The sequence below is a fragment of the Polypterus senegalus genome, chromosome 5, assembly GCF_016835505.1.
Source record: "Polypterus senegalus isolate Bchr_013 chromosome 5, ASM1683550v1, whole genome shotgun sequence".
NCBI classification, from domain to species: domain Eukaryota; kingdom Metazoa; phylum Chordata; class Cladistia; order Polypteriformes; family Polypteridae; genus Polypterus; species Polypterus senegalus.
The window spans coordinates 102,501,977-102,521,512 of NC_053158.1; the positions used below are offsets into that span (position 1 = coordinate 102,501,977).

General features: G+C 37.7%; 1 protein-coding gene across 3 annotated transcripts in view; it reads right to left on the reverse strand.

The window, feature by feature from the left end:
* Nucleotides 1-19,536, reverse strand: part of itprid1 (ITPR interacting domain containing 1) — a 151,933-nt gene that overhangs the window by 70,823 nt on the left and 61,574 nt on the right. For all 3 annotated transcript variants that reach the window (XM_039753176.1, XM_039753174.1, XM_039753175.1), the window contains exons 10-12: nucleotides 10,106-10,172; nucleotides 3,971-4,083; nucleotides 462-1,658 (exon numbers count right to left, since the gene is read on the reverse strand). In XM_039753176.1, the coding sequence (XP_039609110.1) occupies nucleotides 462-1,658; nucleotides 3,971-4,083; nucleotides 10,106-10,172 (1,377 nt within the window). The remainder of the gene's footprint in view (nucleotides 1-461; nucleotides 1,659-3,970; nucleotides 4,084-10,105; nucleotides 10,173-19,536) is intronic.

The following is a 19,536-nucleotide window of genomic DNA, read 5'->3' on the forward strand; positions in this document are numbered from 1 at the left end:
GAATTCTTAAAGTTAAAAAGTGAATCATGGACTACAGGGCACAGCTAGAAATTAAGGGGTAATACATTTTACACTGATGCCAGGAAGTACTTCCTCTCAAAAGAGTTGTGGGGATCTGAAACAGACTGCTAGAACATTCAGCTGAAATAGAAACCTTGACAACTTTTAAAAAATATTCAATGAGATACTGGGACAAGTCAACTACAGTAATAGCTAACTGAATGAGCTTGATGGACTGATTGGTCTCCTCTCATTTGTAAAGTTTATGTTTTGATAAATTAGTAATGCTTCAAGCTTGTTTATTAAAATTAGCTACAAATCAATCCAAACATTTTCAAAAAATGCTCAAATAATATTTAAAAATGTATTCTTTGATGGTCATAGATTGAGGCTTGTCAGCCATTTTCAGTTAATAAATAGTGTTTTAAAAATGAAAATATAACTAGAATGATTTTACTTACTGGAAGCACTGCTATTTTTCTCAAAACACACTGCAAAAGTTGCAAGGTTGTCTGAAGATGACCTACAGCACCTAAAGTAGGCATTCCTTTCTGAGAACAGCATGATGAACAGTGACTCTGATGGCAGCAGAAGTGACAGTAATGGTGATGATGATAGCACAAAGATGACTGCTCAGAATAGAAAGTCTCAACATTTCTGTTTTCTCTCTTAAAATCCATTGAATCAGACAGGTCGACAGAACTGTAATACATATCGTTTGAGTGTTTAGATGTTGAGACGTTTTTCCTTTGTTTCACTGAACCATTCTGATTCCCAGCATCATGATAGAACTCCGGCATATCAGACTGTGTCCGTTTCATAAACTGCTGTCTTTTATTGTGACAAAGTGGTTCAGCATATTCAAGAGAGTACCTTTTTGAAAGATTTGCTTTTAGGTCAGACTTTTGGGTAAAGTATAGCTCTGATGCCATCTGAACAGTAACAGATCTAGTTAACCCAGATTTTGATGGTGATGCCTGTAAAGGTTCTTTTGCTGTTATGCTGTCCCTTAAGTGTGTTTCTTCACCAGCTTCTTCATTATTGGCAGATTTAAAAGACTTCTTAGTTGTAAAACTTTCAAAAGAAAGCACATCTTCACTTGGCACTGGACATGGACTGTTATCTAAAATGTTCATCATCTCAAATTGTGAGTTTACATGACAGTTTTTGTTCTGCATATCTTCATCTGAACATAAATAAATAGGAATGTCTGACTCTGTATGCAGACTACTATTTTTTAAATTTGTGATGTTATTTTCATTATCATTGACTAGCTGTTGAGGTATAGTTTCCATTTTATTACAGATGACTTCTTGATCATCTTTATTTTCATCTAAACTTGTATCCATTAATGACCAGCCTTTGTCAGGGTGTTCTACCACAGTTTTACTGAAATCTTCTTTTAATAAACTAGGAAGGCTGGTGTCTGTTATAGGTGACTCTGCAGGAAAGGAATGTGCTGATGTTTCATCCCTTATATATTCCATTTCTAGAAAGTCTTCATTTTTATTGCTAATTTTTGCATCAGCCTCAGGATCAACAGTGGTTTCCATTTCTTTCTTTGGGTCTGGAGGTGATGATTCCAGACTACTACTTATTGTTAAAGGACCTTGGCTTTGCATACTTTGGCTGGTCAAAACACTAGACAAAGGAGGAATCTGGCAAGCAAGAAGAAAAATGTAATTTGTCATCAGTCAATAGATAAATAGTGTTTTATAAGATAAACAAGAGACAAAAACAAAAACTCTAATAACTGCCTGCATTAAAAAGTGAGGTACTTAGGAAAAAATGTGATCATCACCCTTGCAGTTCAAGCCAGTAGAAAAAATGTAGGTGTCATAATTTAGGTTTATAGTTAAACTTTATATAAATAATGTTACCAGAGGCTGCATTTTGTATTTATGAACCATAGCACAATTTTCGTAAAAGAACTGCTGAGCTGGTCTTTTCCTTCTATTCTTTAAAAATCTGTAAGATTTTATCAATAAATATATATTAGAGTAGTACCAAAAAACATTTCAAAAAGCACATTTTTTTTAAAACATGTTGGCTTTTTTGTAAGTTATTTATAGTACATCTGTTCTAAAAGATTACAATTTATACTACATAATTGTATATATTAGGATTTATATTATAAGTAGACAGTTATGGATGTGTTCATAAAGTACAAATATTAAGACAGTCTGAATTGTTCATATTTAGGTTTTCCAGTTACTAATCACTAATTTGTTTTCTCCTTTCAGTATTATGTGCTGGTTCTTTACACCATTGTCGCCTTAGCCCGTATACTCTGTAGCTACTATAGATGCTAGAAGGGATGAAGAATCCTACCATTATGATTGAATCTTTTAGGACTTTTCATCTTATATAGATATTATTGAATAACAGTTTCAGGCTGAAGTGCTGTAGAATGCCCTAGTTGGACTGAGCAGTTTTATGGCCTTAGAATTTATAGAGATTTATTTCCTCTGCCATGCTCATTTGCTGGATTTTTTGTTTTCTGCTCCATTTTTCTCTCTCTGACCATAGTTACCAAATTGCACCAGCTGTAATTTAATTTACATTCAGTTTCCTTATTCAGTCTTTCTTTTGCAAGTTTTGTTTTTGTAATTCTAATTCTTCCTTCCCCATTTGTATAGTTCGTTGAGCTACACTTTTGTTTAAAATTTGAAGTATAAGTAAATGTTGCTGATTTAAGATAGATAGATAGATCTTTATTTGTCCCCAAGGGGAAATTTATTTTGTAAACTTATTTATAACCTCATAATTTAAAAATAATAATAATAATAATTCATAAAAAGTAATTATTTATAAATTTCTAAACATATTTTATGGCAAACACACCTTTGTACCTAAAGTGTGATCTTAAGTAAATACCTGTAGTTCTTCTACTACAATGCGGAAAAAGGGTCTAATATATTGTCGGGGATGGTGGCAACCCGGCCGGGACACCCAGGAGGACCGGAGGAGGGCTCACGCTTTCCCCAGACCATGTGGGGGCGACCGCCCTGGTTCCTTTGGGGGCCTCGGGTACAGAGCTTTGAAGCTCAACCCTGTAGGGCCGTGGTCATCGCCAGGGGGCACCCCGGTGCCTGCAGAGCCCTGGACCTCAGCACTTCCGCCACACCCGGAAGTGCTGGGGGGAAGAGGACTGGGGACACCTGGAGTGCTTCCAGGTGTGCAGCCAGCACTTCCGCCACACTGGGGAGTGCCGGTGGAAGATTGCCGGGAGGTACTTGGAGCACATCCGGAGTTGTATAAAAGGGGCCGCCTCCCTTTGTACAAGGGCTTGAGTCGGGTGGAAGACGGATGAGGTCTTGGAGGAGGCAAAGAGATGGCCCGAAGAGAGAAGGCATTGTGTTGTTGTGGCCTGGACTTTAGGGACTTGGGGACTATGAAGCACTTTATTATAAATATGCACTTTGTAAATAAACGTGTGTGAGGTGATTTAGATGTGTCTGCCTGTCTGTGTCCGGGTCATGTTCCACAATATAATTAGAATGGCATGACAATGTAAAAATTAAAAATGGTACACTTACCTATATATCTAATACAGCTAGCTCTTCTTCGATGTTTAGTAGTTTTCCATGAGTTGTACAAATAATTACAACCTCTTCAGGAAAACCTCACTTATTTACACTCATTTTGCATATGGGTTTCAGTTCTTTAGTGTCCATATCATCATTTTAAAAATTTTCCGAATCTGAGCATCAGCTTTAACTAAAAGTCCAGCTCAAGAAACACTTTTTATGGAGAACAAAGTCTAATGTTTCTTTATTTCATTTACAATTTCAAGTAAATTTCACAAATGCAGGCAGAATAAGCCACAATGTATTGTTTTGATGGAAGAAGAAAGGAAGAAAAACTACTACAGCAGTTTTAATAAGCAGATTCCCCTTTAAAAGTCAGCTGGTATAATGTTATAACCATCTTGTGTTTTATGTATGGAAAAGAAAATGTTCACAATTACCTCCGAGATTTCAGGCATGTCTACTGATTGTGATATAATAGCAGGAACAGATGGCTCTTCCAGGAATCCACTGCTATCTGATTGACAGCTATTGGCTCTTTTTATGACATCAACTGAAGGTGGGGGAGGAGGAGGAGGAAAAGAAAAAAAAGCTTTTTATTTAAAATATGTTGCCCAGAAAAACTAAAACTAAAAATTACATATATGTTTAATCTTTCTGACAACTGAAACTTAATAATGTACAGGTATGTGTTAAAGGGGAGGTTTCAATGTATAGGGTCAACTGAATGTTAACCAGGATTTGATTAATCAGCAGAAATGCTTTAATAGTATTGCTTTTATATTTAAAAACTTGTGTTTTATTCTCCAAATCTTTCAAAGTAACTAAAAATGTCCTAAAAATCTCATTAATTACCATGTTCCTACATGCAAATCAAATGTCAGTATCATGTTTCCAAAGTTGATTTTATTGACATACCGTTTTTAAAAATACAAAGATGTATTTCTTGACTGCATTGCTTTTATTATATGATTTTTACCCACTTTCCATTATATTGACTTTTTGCAGTTCCACAGATAGCAGCAATAGCTTCATCACTGAAACGTCCACAGAGGATTGACATTTTGTAACTTTTTATATTTCAAAAGGCACTATAACATTAATATAACTTAAATGTTGTAACACTTAAATAAGTAATGAAAAATTCTGCTGCACACTTAATTTTCAGAAAATATTGCAACAGATGAAGGAGGGTGTATGTTTACAAGATTTGCAAGATGTAATTTCATGTTGAATGGACTTCTGTGGGAAGCATGAAGGTAGCTTAAACGTATTATATATATATATATTATATATATATATTATATATTTATAGGGTGGCACAGTGGCGCAATGGGTAGCGCTGCTGCCTCACAGTTAGGAGACCTGGGATCGCTTCCAGTATCCTCTCTGCGTGGAGTTTGCATGTTCACCCCATGTCTGCGTGGGTTTCCTTCGGGTGCTCCGGTTTCCTCCCACAGTCCAAAGACATGCAGGTTAGGTACATTGGTGATTCTAAATTGTGATTGGTGTGTGTGTATGTGTGTACGCCCTGTGGTGGGCTGGTGCCCTGTCCAGGGTTTGTTTCCTGCCTTGTGCCCTGAGTTAGCTGGGATTGGTTCCAGCAGACCCCCGTGACCCTGTAGTTACGATGTAGTGGGTTGGATAATGGATGGATGGGATACATATATATTTACAAGCTGCAAAAGACACAAAAGAATCACAGCTGTACAATTTCAATGCCAGTAATTTACTAGTTTTATCCTGGATACATTGTAATGCAGGCAACCACAGTGAATCTCAAGTTCAGGTCTTTGAAGTAGCAGAGTTTAATTCAGATCTGCCCATGGAAATCTGAGGTTCATAATCAGGATCTACCAGATTAGGGCATGAATTCTTCTGTGCCAACTGATGCCGTTTTTTTTATTTTTACTCGATCCATATGTGCCTGGTTTGCAGTTAACGCTATTGTGAAGACGTGAATGGCACATTTTACAGCATGCCAGATGTATGCAGGATCACTAACGGAGTTGGAATTTATTGTCTAAAAGTCATCTAACCTTGTCAGTGTTGTCAAGCAGGGATATGTTAAACTGCCAATGAAGGGTGTGGAAAAAAAGATTTGGAAGAAAGATTTGGATAATGGATGCTCTGTGCTTTGTTAGTGAGGCTAGTTCCAAAGTAGAGCCACACAAAGAAGCTGTGAGATAAAAACTTTCATTAACATATTTAATGAAATAATTTTATTGTGAAATAAAACATATAGGCAGTCCTTCAATAAGAATGATGGTGGTGGGAGTAAAAGGAGGAAGCTTTAGCAGAGGGGATTAAGCAAGCAGAACTAGTCAAACAGGTTTAAAGCTGGTAATCATTTGCATAACAAAAACTTCTACAAGCAATTCATGATTGTGAGAGATCTGAGCCTATCCCAGCAGCACTGACTGCAAGACATGGAACAGCCCTGGACAAACTGCCAGTCCAGCGCAAGGCCCACCAGCTCACACACAATTGAAAAGAGACACCAGTTAACCCAGCCAGCCTATCTGGAAATGCAGCATAAAAACCCATGCAGACAATATATTTTATATAGAAGATACAATAAATGGGGCAGCACAGCGGCACAGTGGTAGCGCTGCTGCCTCGCAGTAAGGAGACCTAGGTTGGGTCCTCCCTGCGTGGAGTTTGTATGTTCTCCCCGTGTCTGCGTGGGTTTCCTCCCACAGTCCAAAGACATGCAGGTTAGGTGCAGGTTAGGCAATCCTAAATTGTCTCTAGTGTGTGCTTGGTGTGTGGGTGTATGTGTGTGTGTGCCCTGCAGTGGACTGGTGCCCTGCCCAGGATTTGTTCCTGCCTTGTGCCCTGTGTTGGCTGGAATTGGCTCCAGCAGACTCCCATGACGCTGTGTTAGAATGGATGGATGTAGATGCAATAAATGAAAAAATACATTTATAAAACTATAAAATAGCTGTATCTACCTACAGTGATATAAAACCAATAAAATAAATACATTAGCATCAACATATTACACAAATCACATCCTGTTCATTATGTTATGTACTTTGAATTTGTGGAATGCAAAGCAGCAGACAAGTCTTAAGTGACAAGCTTTTACTTCCTTGTTTGAATTGTTCTGGTAACAACTGCATCAAAACAGGTTAAACCAGAAAAACCTCACAATGCATGAAAGTATGCAGACAATTGCTTGCATTTAGCCTTTGACTGAGCTTAACATTACATACAAAACAAGTGAGAAACACATTACTGTCAATTATTTTTATTCAATGCATTTGCGTACTATTGCATAAAATACAGAAAATTAAACCTTTGTGTCAAACTGCATTAAAGATGTGGTTGTATTATGTGATACCACCTGACAACAGATGATAGGGAAACAGGAGAACTATAAAAAAAAAAAAAGATAAATTATTATGTAACTAATCAAGGAGTTAATGTGACTGAATGTAATCTTTGATTACAATCAAAATAACTTCAGCATAGGACTAAAAGCCAAATTCCCCAAGGGTTCTAGTGTTACAGAAATGAGATATACTGTACTAGCACACTTATGTAATTATATTGCACTCGAGACAGAGAGTCTAATAGGCGAACTGATAATTAAAGAAAGGTAAGGTAGTGTAAAGTTTTACAGTTTAGTCAAAGAACAATGAACTGATATATTTAGAACATATAAATATTTCTGAGATGGAATTAGTTTTGCACACATACAGATGGCTTCTGTTTAGCGAGTTATAGTGGAATTAGTGCCTTCTCAACCAAATATCAAATTCACTGGAGGAAGGACTGCTCATGGTAAGTCATGGTGGTACTTTTCTTGAGAAGGCATTACACAAGCTTTATATGCTACCAAATACCAAATGATTTCCACATATAAAAATGACAAATCAGTCAGTACATAGTAAAATAAGTGCTTTACAGCAGTTCAAAACAAATACAAAAAGAAAAAAAACTATATTGCTTTACATCTGCAATGTTTGTTAGAACCCAAATACCTTGGCATCTACTATATAATAAAACACTAAGGTCTGTGTGCCCAGCCCCTCAGAACAATCTGATTGCTCAGTTTGGTTTTGGTTTGATTGGTCAGTTTGGCTTTGGCAACACCAAAGAGGAAATATAATTATGAGATGCATGAGGGGGATTAAAGGTGCACACTGAGAGAGTCACCTTCAAAGATGGCAAGGATGTGAGATAAAATAATGACAGTGTCTGAGAAGCGAGCTTCAGGGGAATACAGTGGAGAAAGGGAAGGTGAAGAGACGTTCAGACACAAGCCAATACAGAGGAAAAGCACCATGGGTAGACACAGGGCAAGATAGAGTAATTGAAAAATATTTAATATTACCTGTATTCGACTAGTATAACATATAATAACATTCTATAACTTGCTTACTAACATTCATGGTTGTGGGGGGCCAGCTTTTGTTGGCAACACTGGGCACAAATCAGGATACAGCTCCTGAACATAGTTCCAGTCCATCACAGGGCCCACTCATCACACACCGTATTGAAGCCAATTTAGAATTTATGCTTAATCTAATGTGAACATCTTCAGGAATGTGGGAGGAAAACCAACATAACCAACATAAAAAACCAACATCAACACAACGAGGATGTGCTAACTCCACAAAGACAATGACGAAGCAAGAAAAGTCAAACCCAGGATGTTGAATTTGTGATGTAGCATTGCTAATCAAAGTATTACCATGCCTCATTCACTACAAATAGTCACTTTTGATGATAATATTTTAAGAAAATGTTAAAGGGTAACATGACTAGTTATACAAGGTAGGACATGATTAACAGCACTGTGTTGTGAATTATAAGTTTGCATCCTGCCATCGATGTAACAACATATACTTGACCAGAAAACAAATAGTACAACCAATATCACTGTTATATTTATTTTTAAATAATATGTTATAATGATAACTTATTACAATAATATGTTAGAATAATTTATTAATAAATAATAAGTACTTAGTTTGTCTTAAATATTTTCTGAACAACACAAAATGACATTCATTTTTTCCTTTCAAAGTGACTGCAGTTTCTTCTGGCTCTTTTCTCATATCTACTTCAATTTAGATAGATAAATAAATAAAACTTTATAAACAGTCTAATCTTAATATTACACTGCTTTCTGATGTGAAATAATGCAATCAAGGGTGGCAGGGTGGCACAGTGATAGCACTGCTGCTTCATGGTTGGGTCTGCATCCTCCCTGCATTGAGTTTGTATGTTCTCCCCATGCTTGTGTATGTTTCCTCCGGGTAGTCTGGTTTCCTCCCACTGTCCGAAGACATGCAGGTTAGGTGAATTGGTGACCATAAACTGGCCTTGGTGTGGGGGTATAGGTGTGTGTGTGTGTGTTTGCCCTGTGATAGACGGGTCTCCTGTCTAGGGTTTGTTCTTGCCTTGCACCCTGGATTAACTGAGACAGGCTTCAGCCCCTGTGGCCCTGATTTGGATTAAGTGGGCCAGAAAATGACATGACATAATGCAACTAATTTGACTGGAATGGCTCTTCAAAACCTAATTTATAACTTATTATGTATTTCATTCACACACTCTGGTACAACTTAAAGAGAAGAGATAAGCGTTTGTGTCTCTTATTCAATTTTATATAAAAAAAAAGTATACTTTCACAAATAGAACAGAAAGCAGATATTAACAATAGGCAGTGTGTTGTGGTTAGATGAAATCTAAGAAGAAGCATTCATATTTTCAACTAAAACAAATAAAACAAATGATTTGCTAAAGAAAACACATAAATCAAGGTTAAGAAAGGAAGTTCCTTCCCAATAAATATTTTACTGTTTTTCCTCTTTTGTCTGGTAGTACATACACTATATTTTACATTACTATTTTTTCTTCAGAAATTGTGTTGCAGTTCAATCAAATATATTAACATTTTACTACAAAATGTTTAGAAAATCAAATTACAATATGATACATTGAAAAACACTCATCCACAGATTTTATTTTTCATTACATCTTTTTCGTGTTATTTGCATGTTTCTCACAGACTAGTGAGCTAACATTTTTTAATTTCTTATTGAAATGAAATATTTATAAATTGTTGTACTTTTCAGAAACTTGTGACCCCATGATTATTTTGGACAACACTCTAAATATAATTTAAATTTAATAATGTGTTTTTGGACACCTCAGTGTTTTCTATTCCATTCCATCTGAACTAATGTGGTGCTGAGGCATCACCCATTGCATGGCTGCACTCGGGTCCTAATCTGGATCCTGAGTTGGTTTGTTGTGTGGTGGGTGCGGAAATGCATTGTATCAGTGTATGCTTCTAACCTCCTCCTCCTCCTCAGTGTTTAAATAGCATTTGAAGTACAAAATACAAACCTTGTTTAATCTATTTACAAACTCATTATTGCTATACTGAATCTCTTGCAAAATCAATCACATTTTAGGTATGATTTTCATGCTGAAAAAACTTTTTTCCAGTTGTGCTGATTTAACAAAATCAATGTACTTACTTAATAATACTTGAGATGAGCTCAGACTATTTTTACAACTTCGTCAAGTTAAAGCGTAAGAAACTGAATGCCTACCTAAAATGTCGTCTCTAGCCAAAGCAGGAAAAGTTTCAGTAATGCCTCCTTCATCAAAACTATGAATCTGAAAAAAAAAAAAAACATGAATTAAATGACAAAAGTCCAATATAGCTTTATGCTTTTGTGTGCTTTTTTGGTGATAATGTTGATGTTTTTACATTCTTACATCAAATCAAGTATTTTTACTTTCACGCTACAGCTGCTGCTGTCTTTCTTTCCATCTTGTATGTTGTGCCTTCTCTCCTCTCTAGTGGGGCAGCTCTGAGGGAGATGCTTTTGTAGTTTGAAACTGTAACGGAGTCAAGTTCTAGCAAAGAATTTTTGATAGTTTTATTTGCAGCTGTTTCTACTTCTTCAAGAATAAATGAGTCTCTTAAAAGGAACTGTTAATTAATTTTTATTGTGCAACTCAGAACCTAACACATGATAACACACAGAAAAACGCCTGCACATACTGATCCTGTCCTCGTAAGCACTGATTATGAGTAATGCCTGTACCTGTGCCTGTGCCTATCACTGCTCAGTACTCCACTTAGGGACTTACTAGCTTTGGCATGAACAACACACAGGTATTCAAGGACAAAACTTAGACTACAAGGCTACCTTGATCCCTGAGAAAAAAACTAGGCACTTATAGGTTAATCTGTCTTCGTGGTGTTCCTGGATAAAATTTAGACCTAAAGGCAGATATATCTTGGTCACTGAAAATCAACCTCGACAGCTGGAGGCTGATACAGCTTGGTTAATGTCACTTACTAACCAATAATGCTATACCTCCAACTGTGCTGTTCTCTGTTGGGAACATCTCCTGGTGCCTGAAACCGTGTGAGAAACAATGTAGCAAATGTCCTCACATTAGGTGCTCTATTTTTACTTTATTCCTTCAATCACTGAAGATATGAAAACAAAGTAAAACCATAGTAGTATTTATAAAGAACAAAGAAGTAATAGCAGAAGAAAATATTACAGAAAATATAAATGGATAATAAAATGTAGAAGTATATTTATAAATAAAAACCCACTCTTAATAATAACACATTTTATTTATATAGAACTTTGCTTTAAAGTCAGAAAGCTTACTAAAAGATTAGCAGTAAACATCAATGTCAAAAGAGGTCACCCTGAGTGACTTGTTTAAATGTAATAGTTGCATGGACAACACCTTTGACCTCCAGGTGAATGGAGTCTCTCTGATAGAAATGGAGTCTCTCTCTCTCTCTCATGTTCGTCTCCCTCTATGTCAAAAGCCACATGGGTTTTGGACCTTGTGATGTTACACACAGATGACTGGCTAGTTATTCTGGTGATGGACAGCTCTGACTAAACTCTATGATCCTAGGTTCTTTATCTGTGCAATCTCTTGTCTGCATTTGTATTTCTCTTAGGCTGTAAACTGAGCAATCAAAACTAAGATTACAAATTTAGGTGAAGAATGTATATTTAAATTACATTATAATAATTCTTTACGTTTATATAGAACATTTCTAACTACTCAAAGTGCTTTACATAGTGAGTGGGGAGCCACTTCAAACACCCCCAATTTGCAGCACCCACCTGGATGATAAGCGACAGTAGCCATTTTGTACTTGTATATGCTCACCACACATTAGCTGTTAGGCGGTGAAGGAGTGAGAGACAGTAAGCCAAATAGAAGCAGGAGATGATTGTGGGCCAGCATGTCAAAGCCATGATGGGCAATTTAGCCAGGACCTTGGCATAAACCCTACTCTTAATTGAGGAATGCCCATAGATATTTTATGACCACAGAGAGTCAGGACCTCGATCTCATCCAAAGAAAGGGCACCATTTTTACAGCATGGTGTCGCTGTCACTGCACTGGGTAATTGGGATCCACATTCAGACCTCGGGGTGAGTGTGTCTTGTCCCAAACAACTTCTGTTGTTAACTGGACTCCTAGCCTAATTAAATGAACTGTTATTTCCCAGTTTCTGTGTTTGGAGGCAATGAAGAAATTGCAAAAGTAAGTGTGTTAATACATTTTATAAGAATTAGGCAGTTGTACACTCATTGGCCACTTTATTAGGTACACCAGTTCAACTGTTTGTAAACACAAACACTTAATCTGCCAATCGCATGGCAGGAACTCAAATTATTTAGGTATGTAGACATTGTCAAGACGACCTGCTGAAGTTCAAACCGAGCATCGAAATGGAAAGAAAGACGATTTAAGTGACTTTGAACATGGCATTATTGTTGGTGCCAGACAGGCTGGTCTGAGTATTTCAGAAACAATGATCTACTGGGATTTTCATGCACAACCATCTCTAGGGTTTACAGAGAATGGTCCAAAAATGGAAAATATCTAGTGAGTGGCAGTTCTGTGAGAAAAATGCCTTGTTGATGACAGAGGTCAGAGGAGAATGGCCATTCTGATTTGAAATGTTAGAAAGGCAACAGTGACTCAAATAACCACTCATTACAACCAAGGTATGCAGAAGAGCATCTCTGAATGCACAACTCATTTGACCCTGAAGCAGATGGGCTACAGCAGTAGAAGACCACACCGGGTGCCATTCTTGCCAGCTAAGAACAGACAACTAAGGCTACAGTTTCTACAGGCTCACCAAAATTGAACAAAAGAAGATTAGAAAAATGTTGCCTTAATGAGTCTTGATTTCTGCTATGACATTCAGATGGTAGTGTCAGAATTTGGTGTCAACAACATGAAAGTATGGATCCATCCTGCCTTGTATTAATGGTTCAGGCTGCTGTTGGTGGTGTAATTGTATGGGGGATATTTTCTTGGCACACTTTGGGCCCCATACCAAATGAGCATCAATTTAAATGCCACAGCCTACCTAAGTATTGTTGCTCACCATGTCCATCTCGTTATGACAGCAGTGTACCCATCTTCTGGTGGCTACGTCCAGCAGGATAACACACTATGCCACAAAGCTCAAATCATCTCAAATTGGTTTCTTGAACATGACACTGAGTTCACTATATTCAAACGGGAGATTTGCATCATAGATGTGCAGCTGACAAACTGTAGATTCTGTGTGATGCTATCATGTTAAATATGGACCAAAATACCTTAGGAAAATTTCCAGCACCTTGTTGAATCTATGCCACAAAGAATTATGGCAGTTCTGAAGGTGAAAGGGGTCCAACCCGGTACTAGTAAGGTGTACCTAATAAAGTGGCTGGTGAATGTACGTATGTGGAAAAAAAAAAAAATATATATATATATATATATATATATATATATATATATATATATATATATATATATATATATATATATATATATATATATATATAAACTTATTATTCATTTTATCCTGATTTCAAATCTGCCTTTCCATTATTGACTAATAATTGGGTCTGATGCTGAAGCAGTTGCAGCCTTTCACCGTTTAGTGTTGTTCACCTGGGTGTCCATATTGTTTGTTTTTAATTGTCCCTATTAGGATAAATTGAAGGGAGCCACCTTCACATAATAAGGGGAAAAATAATAGGAAAACAGCAAAAAAAAAGAGTTAAACATTTAAAGCTATAGCAAAAAACAGAAGTATTTATAAATTTCTTATAACATAACAATAAACCTTTCCAGCAGCTCTGTGTTTGACTTTATCTTTCTACCTTTTTCTCTATCTCTCTGATCACTCCTACCACTTTCTATTATGTGGACTTATTTCCTGGACACTTTTTACTTTGATTTTTACATGCCGAGACTCGTCTATTTAGGTAGTCAACTTCTAGTGCTGAAAACAAAGGCCTGTGCCAGTGTGGTTCCCTATTTACCTGACGAAGGTAAGAAGACTGTATCGTGGCAGTAGAGCTGGCACTAAGCTAAAGGCTAAGTGGCTAGCGAGGAAGTGGCGATACAAGCCTTCGGTGCCTTCTGTGATCATAGGAAATGTGAACTCACTACCAAATAAGATCGACGAACTGCTGCGCTGGTGAAAAATGTCAGGACCTACAGAGAATGCAGTTTGTTGTGTTTTTGTAACACGTGGCTACTGACTAGCATCCTAGATGCTTACATGGAGCTACCCGGGTTTAGCACAGTTAGAACAGGCAGAGACGCAAATACCTTCAGGAAGCAAAAAGGAGGAGGGCTCGCTGTCTATGTGAACACAAGGTGGTGCAACCCTGGATATGTAAATGTCAGAATCTCCACTTGCTGCAGGGACATTGAACTATTGGCTGTAAGTCTGTGTCCCTATTACTTGCCTAGAGAATTTGGACACATCATTTTTGTTATTGTTTACATCCCTCCTCATGCGGACATGGAGATAGCATGTGATGTTATCCATTCCGCTGCTGCTAAACTACAAACACAGCATCCCGAGGCGCTTGTGCTGATCTCTGGAGATTGTAACCATGTGACGCTGGACAAAATATTACCTGCCTTCTCCCAGTATGTGGATTGTAACACCCGGGGAAATAGGATTATTGACCTACTGTATGCAAACGTTAAGGACGCATACAGCGCCACCCCACTGCCTGAGCTTGGGAAAGCAGATCATAACCTGGTTCTGCTTCAGCCTCACTACAAACCAAGAGTGAGGGAGCTACCTACAACCACACACTCATTCAGGAAGTGGTCCTCTGAGGCAGAGCAGGCTTTGAGAGATTACTTTGGAACTATGGACTGGGATATCCTGCAGGGGTCATATAGTGAGAACATTGAGGAGGTTGTTGACTGCACTACTGACTACATCAACTTCTGTATGGACATTGTAGTTCCAATAAGAACTGTATGCTGCTATGCTAACAACAAGCCATGGATTACAAGTGACATCTAGGGCCTTTTGAACCAAAAGAAAAGGGCTTTTAAAGGCGGTGATCAGCATGAGCTCAAGCACGTGCAGAAGGAACTCCATGTCCAGCTCAGGGCAGTGAAGGAGCAGTACAAGAGAAAGCTGGAGCAAAAGTTGCAGAATAACAGCATGAAAGAAGTGTGGGATGGGATGAAGATCATCACTGGCTGCAGCTCGAAGTGGGGTGCCACTATTGAGAGACACAAACAGAAAGCAAATCTTATGAACAACTTTTTTAGCAGGTTTGACCACCCTAACCTATTCTCACCCTAACCTCAGAGTACTGCACCCTCCACTCATCCTTCTGCTGATACCAGCATAGGAGAGAGTTTTTCCACAACCACAATTACAGCAGCTCAGGTAAGCGGAGAGCTGAGGAGGCTTCGTGCCAGCAAAGCAATGGGTCCAGCTGGAGTATCGCCACAACTGCTGTGTTGGAGCTGGGGAGTCTTCTGCAGCGCATCTTCAACCTAAGCATGGAACAGGGGAGAGTCCCGAGGCTTTGGAAAACATCTTACATCACAGTGCAGTTAGAATTATGTTACTGGACTTCTCTAGTGCCTTCAACACCATCCAACCCCTGCTCCTTAGGGACAAGCAGACAGAGATGGGAGTAGATTCATGGCTAGTGGCATGAATAGTGGACTTACAGACAGACCTCAGTATGTGCGTTTTGGGAACTGCAGGTCTAACATTGTGGTCAGCAGAACAGGAGTGCCACAGGGCACTGTGCTTTCTCCGGTCCTGTTCAGCCTATATACATCGGACTTCCAATACAACTCGGAGTCCTGCCATGTGCAAAGGTTTGTTGATGACACTGCTATCATGGGCTGCATTAGGAGTGGGCAGGAGGAGGAGTATATGAACCTAATCAACAACTTTGTTAAATGGTGTGACTCAAACCACCTACAAATGGACACCAGCAAAACCATGGAGCTGGTGGTGTAGTTTAGGAGGCCCAGGCCCCTCACGCACCCCATGATCATCAGAGGTGACTGTGTGCAGAGAGTGCAGACCTACAAATACCTGGGAGTCCATCTTGATGATAAATTGGACTGAACTGCCAATACTGATGCTCTGTGCAAGAGAGGACAGAGCCGACTATACTTCCTTAGAAGGCTGGCATCCTTCAACATCTGCAATAAGATGCTGCAGATGTTCTATCAGATGGTTGTTGCGAGTACCCTCTTCTACACGATGGTGTGCTGGGGAGGCAGCATAAAGAAGAGGGACGCCTCATGCCTGGACAAACTGGTGAGGAAGGCAGGCTCTATTGTAGGCACAGAGCTTGACAGGTTGACATCTGTGGCAGAGTGACGGGCGCTGAGCAGGCTCTTGTCAATCATGGAGAATCCACTGAACGGTATCATCTTCAGACAGAGGAGCAGCATCGTCACTGTCCTGCTCCACTGAGAGACTGAGGAGATCGTTACATGTTATAGCTGCTAAGTATACTTTAATTTGATAATCCTGCTTTTTAATTGCTATTGTTTTCTGCCATTGCTGTATTTAGATATCACTGCTTTACTTTGTTGTTGTATTCTTGTCTTTTTACTGTTAGTGCGATTGTGATGCGTACACACCAAATGGACTGTGACAAACATTTTGCCTTGAAGTGTAAAGTAAATTGATAGAAAATTGATCTGAACTAAATTGAGATGTTCTTATTTAGTGTCCACATATTTGTACTATGAAAGTTCACAAAGAAGAAACATTTTCTTCACAAGCTGATTACAGGAAGGTATTATATTTACTGCAAATAACATCAGCACTCCAGCTACCTATTCTATTAATCATTCCACTTAATGTCTACTCCTCTTTTTCTCTCTTCTACTCAGAACATGAAAAACTTTGATTCAGGATAGCAATGCATTTTTAAACTTCATTTAAAATACCCCTTCCAAAATGAGGCTGATTTAAATAATTTGAAAAAGCTGCATTTCTCTTAAATAAGGTCTACGAGTTTAAGCTGACACACATTGTTTTTTTATTATATTTAGATGAAGATTTTATCAAGATTTGAAAAGTTCCTCAGTAAATGCAAATTATGCAGAATGTTCAAGACACTGTAGATAATCCAAATTTGTTTCAAATAGAGCAATCTCAAAAGTAACAACAAGCAACCTGACATGGACAAGTTGCATTGCTGAAGAGAAAGAGTCATTACAGTTCAAAACTCACAAGCAAGGACAAATTCAAAGAATAGTTGCTAAATGCAAGAAAAGTACACCCTGAAAAATGACTGCAGAGCTGAATAATCTCTGTGACAAAAAGAAATTTTTGTGAGCTTTACAAAGATGGAATTTGTAGCAGGGCTGCCATTTGAATATTGCTTGTAACCATTAACAAGGACATATTACCAGGTGTAAGGAGCACACAAACTGGATATCTAAGCAGATTCATACAATGTCATATACTCAAACAGTTTATATTTGGAAATATCCCAAGAATGCCTACAATCCACAATGACTTTTAGTAACTGCTAAAAATGCTGGCAAACCTACAATGGTAAGGTCAGCCATCCTGTTAAGAGTCACTAGGTCCAAAGATTGCTTTTTACTGTGGCAGAAAAGCCAAGGAATATGACTGTGCAAACACAATTCTTTCCTCATGATGCTATACCTCTTTCAGGATGATAAACTGGAATATACTGTACACTGCTACGTTAATTTGAGAGTGTATCATGAACACCACAATAGAGTCAAATGCTTTCCATGAGCTCCCCACTCACCATATCTAAACATAACTGAGACTGTATAAGAACAACTAGGCTACAGACTGTAAAGAGACAATTACATATCTGAAAGTAGGTAGCCTTTCATAAAGTAGGGTGGATCATGGCATCCTGTTAAGACAAGCCACATTTAAAAGCATCATTTTCATCTTAAAAGTTTTCCATTCAGATTAGCATTATCAGATTGTTTTCTAAAAGTTTATCATCCACACGGAAATACCAAAAACAAATTAATATTTTTTATTGGGCACATGTAGTTTGTCAGACAAGAGTGTTTAGTTTATGTAGTAAAGCCCGGTAAAGTGAATTACTGAAAGAATGAGGGAAGACAAATAAGACATCTTTGTGAGGACATACAATTAAGTACAACTGCTTTTAAAGGTGAGCATACTATGAATTATTATTATCTAACCCGATCAGTCTGCTTTAAACTGCACACACACCTTAACAAACATATCTTAAAATTTGCAAAAGCTTATTCATTTAATATGACCTCACTATATCAACGTTTTTCTTCTAATGTCCTGGTAAGCACATATGTATTAAGTTGCATGCACAATTTAGCAACTAGTAAAAAAAAGGATGAAAAATCAATCATTGCATCTTGTTAGATGACCTCACCTTTTCCATTACAGAACTACAGGAAGCTGAGACTAATGCAGGAATAAATAAAGAACCAACCAACCAAGATTGAGCCACGCAGGACCATTTCTGAATCACCATTTAATCGTCTCTGAGAAGGATGTGGTATACCAGGAAAACTCATGTAAACATAAGAATACACAATGAAAAACAATTCAGTTCCTTTTTTCATTTATTCCTTTGGCATTATTCCATTAAAGGGTGAGACAAGCTTAACTTGATAACATTGGCCACCAGGAAGCAAGCAATTATGAAAGACACATCAGTCCAATAAACATAATAATTCACATATTGTGAATTGTGTGTCTCCAGTTACTGTAACTTAGTATGCTCATGTTTGAAATAAAGATGGAAATTAGAATGCTTTGGAAAACGGCACACTGACCAAGGAAAATAAGCAAGCTTATCCATGACTGAGCTGGGATTCAAATTTAGGTCTCCAGATGTACAGTACTCTGAAAGATAATCCTCTATTTTTGTACATTTATTATAATTAATAGCTTCAGATCTTTAGACAAAAAGGAAAATTAGACTAAAGGAACCAGACCAAACATACAGTATACCTTTTCTAAATTACTACTTAATCTATTATAAAAAAAAATCCTGGAGAGAAATACAAGGGCGATGAGACGTGATCTTCACGTGAAGATGTTTAAGTCAGAGAATTTCAAAAACGGAGTTTACCTCACATGCATTTATTGGTTACTTTGCAAAAATAATTATTAACTGCTGATAATGTGGATCATTTTGTCTGTGCTGCAATTCCAAACAGAGAAACCTATCCTGAATTATGGTACAAAGTCATTAAACACACGTCTCACTGACCTCATTTAAAAGATTCAGCACATTGGGACTTGAAAGATTCCAAATATTGTTTTTACAGAAGTTCTGAAATAAAAGTGAAACTAATGAAATGGCAACAATGTAAAGAAAAAAAAAATCTTAAAAGTGTGTATCAGGAAAAACAAAAACGGGGGTTGGCGAGCAAAGCGAGTTAGGGGCTAAGTTATTAACACTTATATTGCCTATGTAAAAAGGTAATTGGCCCTTAGTTGCTCACTCAAACAGCTGACCAAAATTAATTGATAATTAATCCACCTGACTGAAAACAGTGAAACCTGACTGCAGCCAGCCCTGTTGAATCTAAATCTCAACATATATTGACCCTCTCCATGACAATGTGGTAGTCTCCAAAATGTTTATAGAAGAACACTATGTCTCAATCAAAGAAGAGATGGGGTAAAAAGTTGTAGAAACTTACCAAT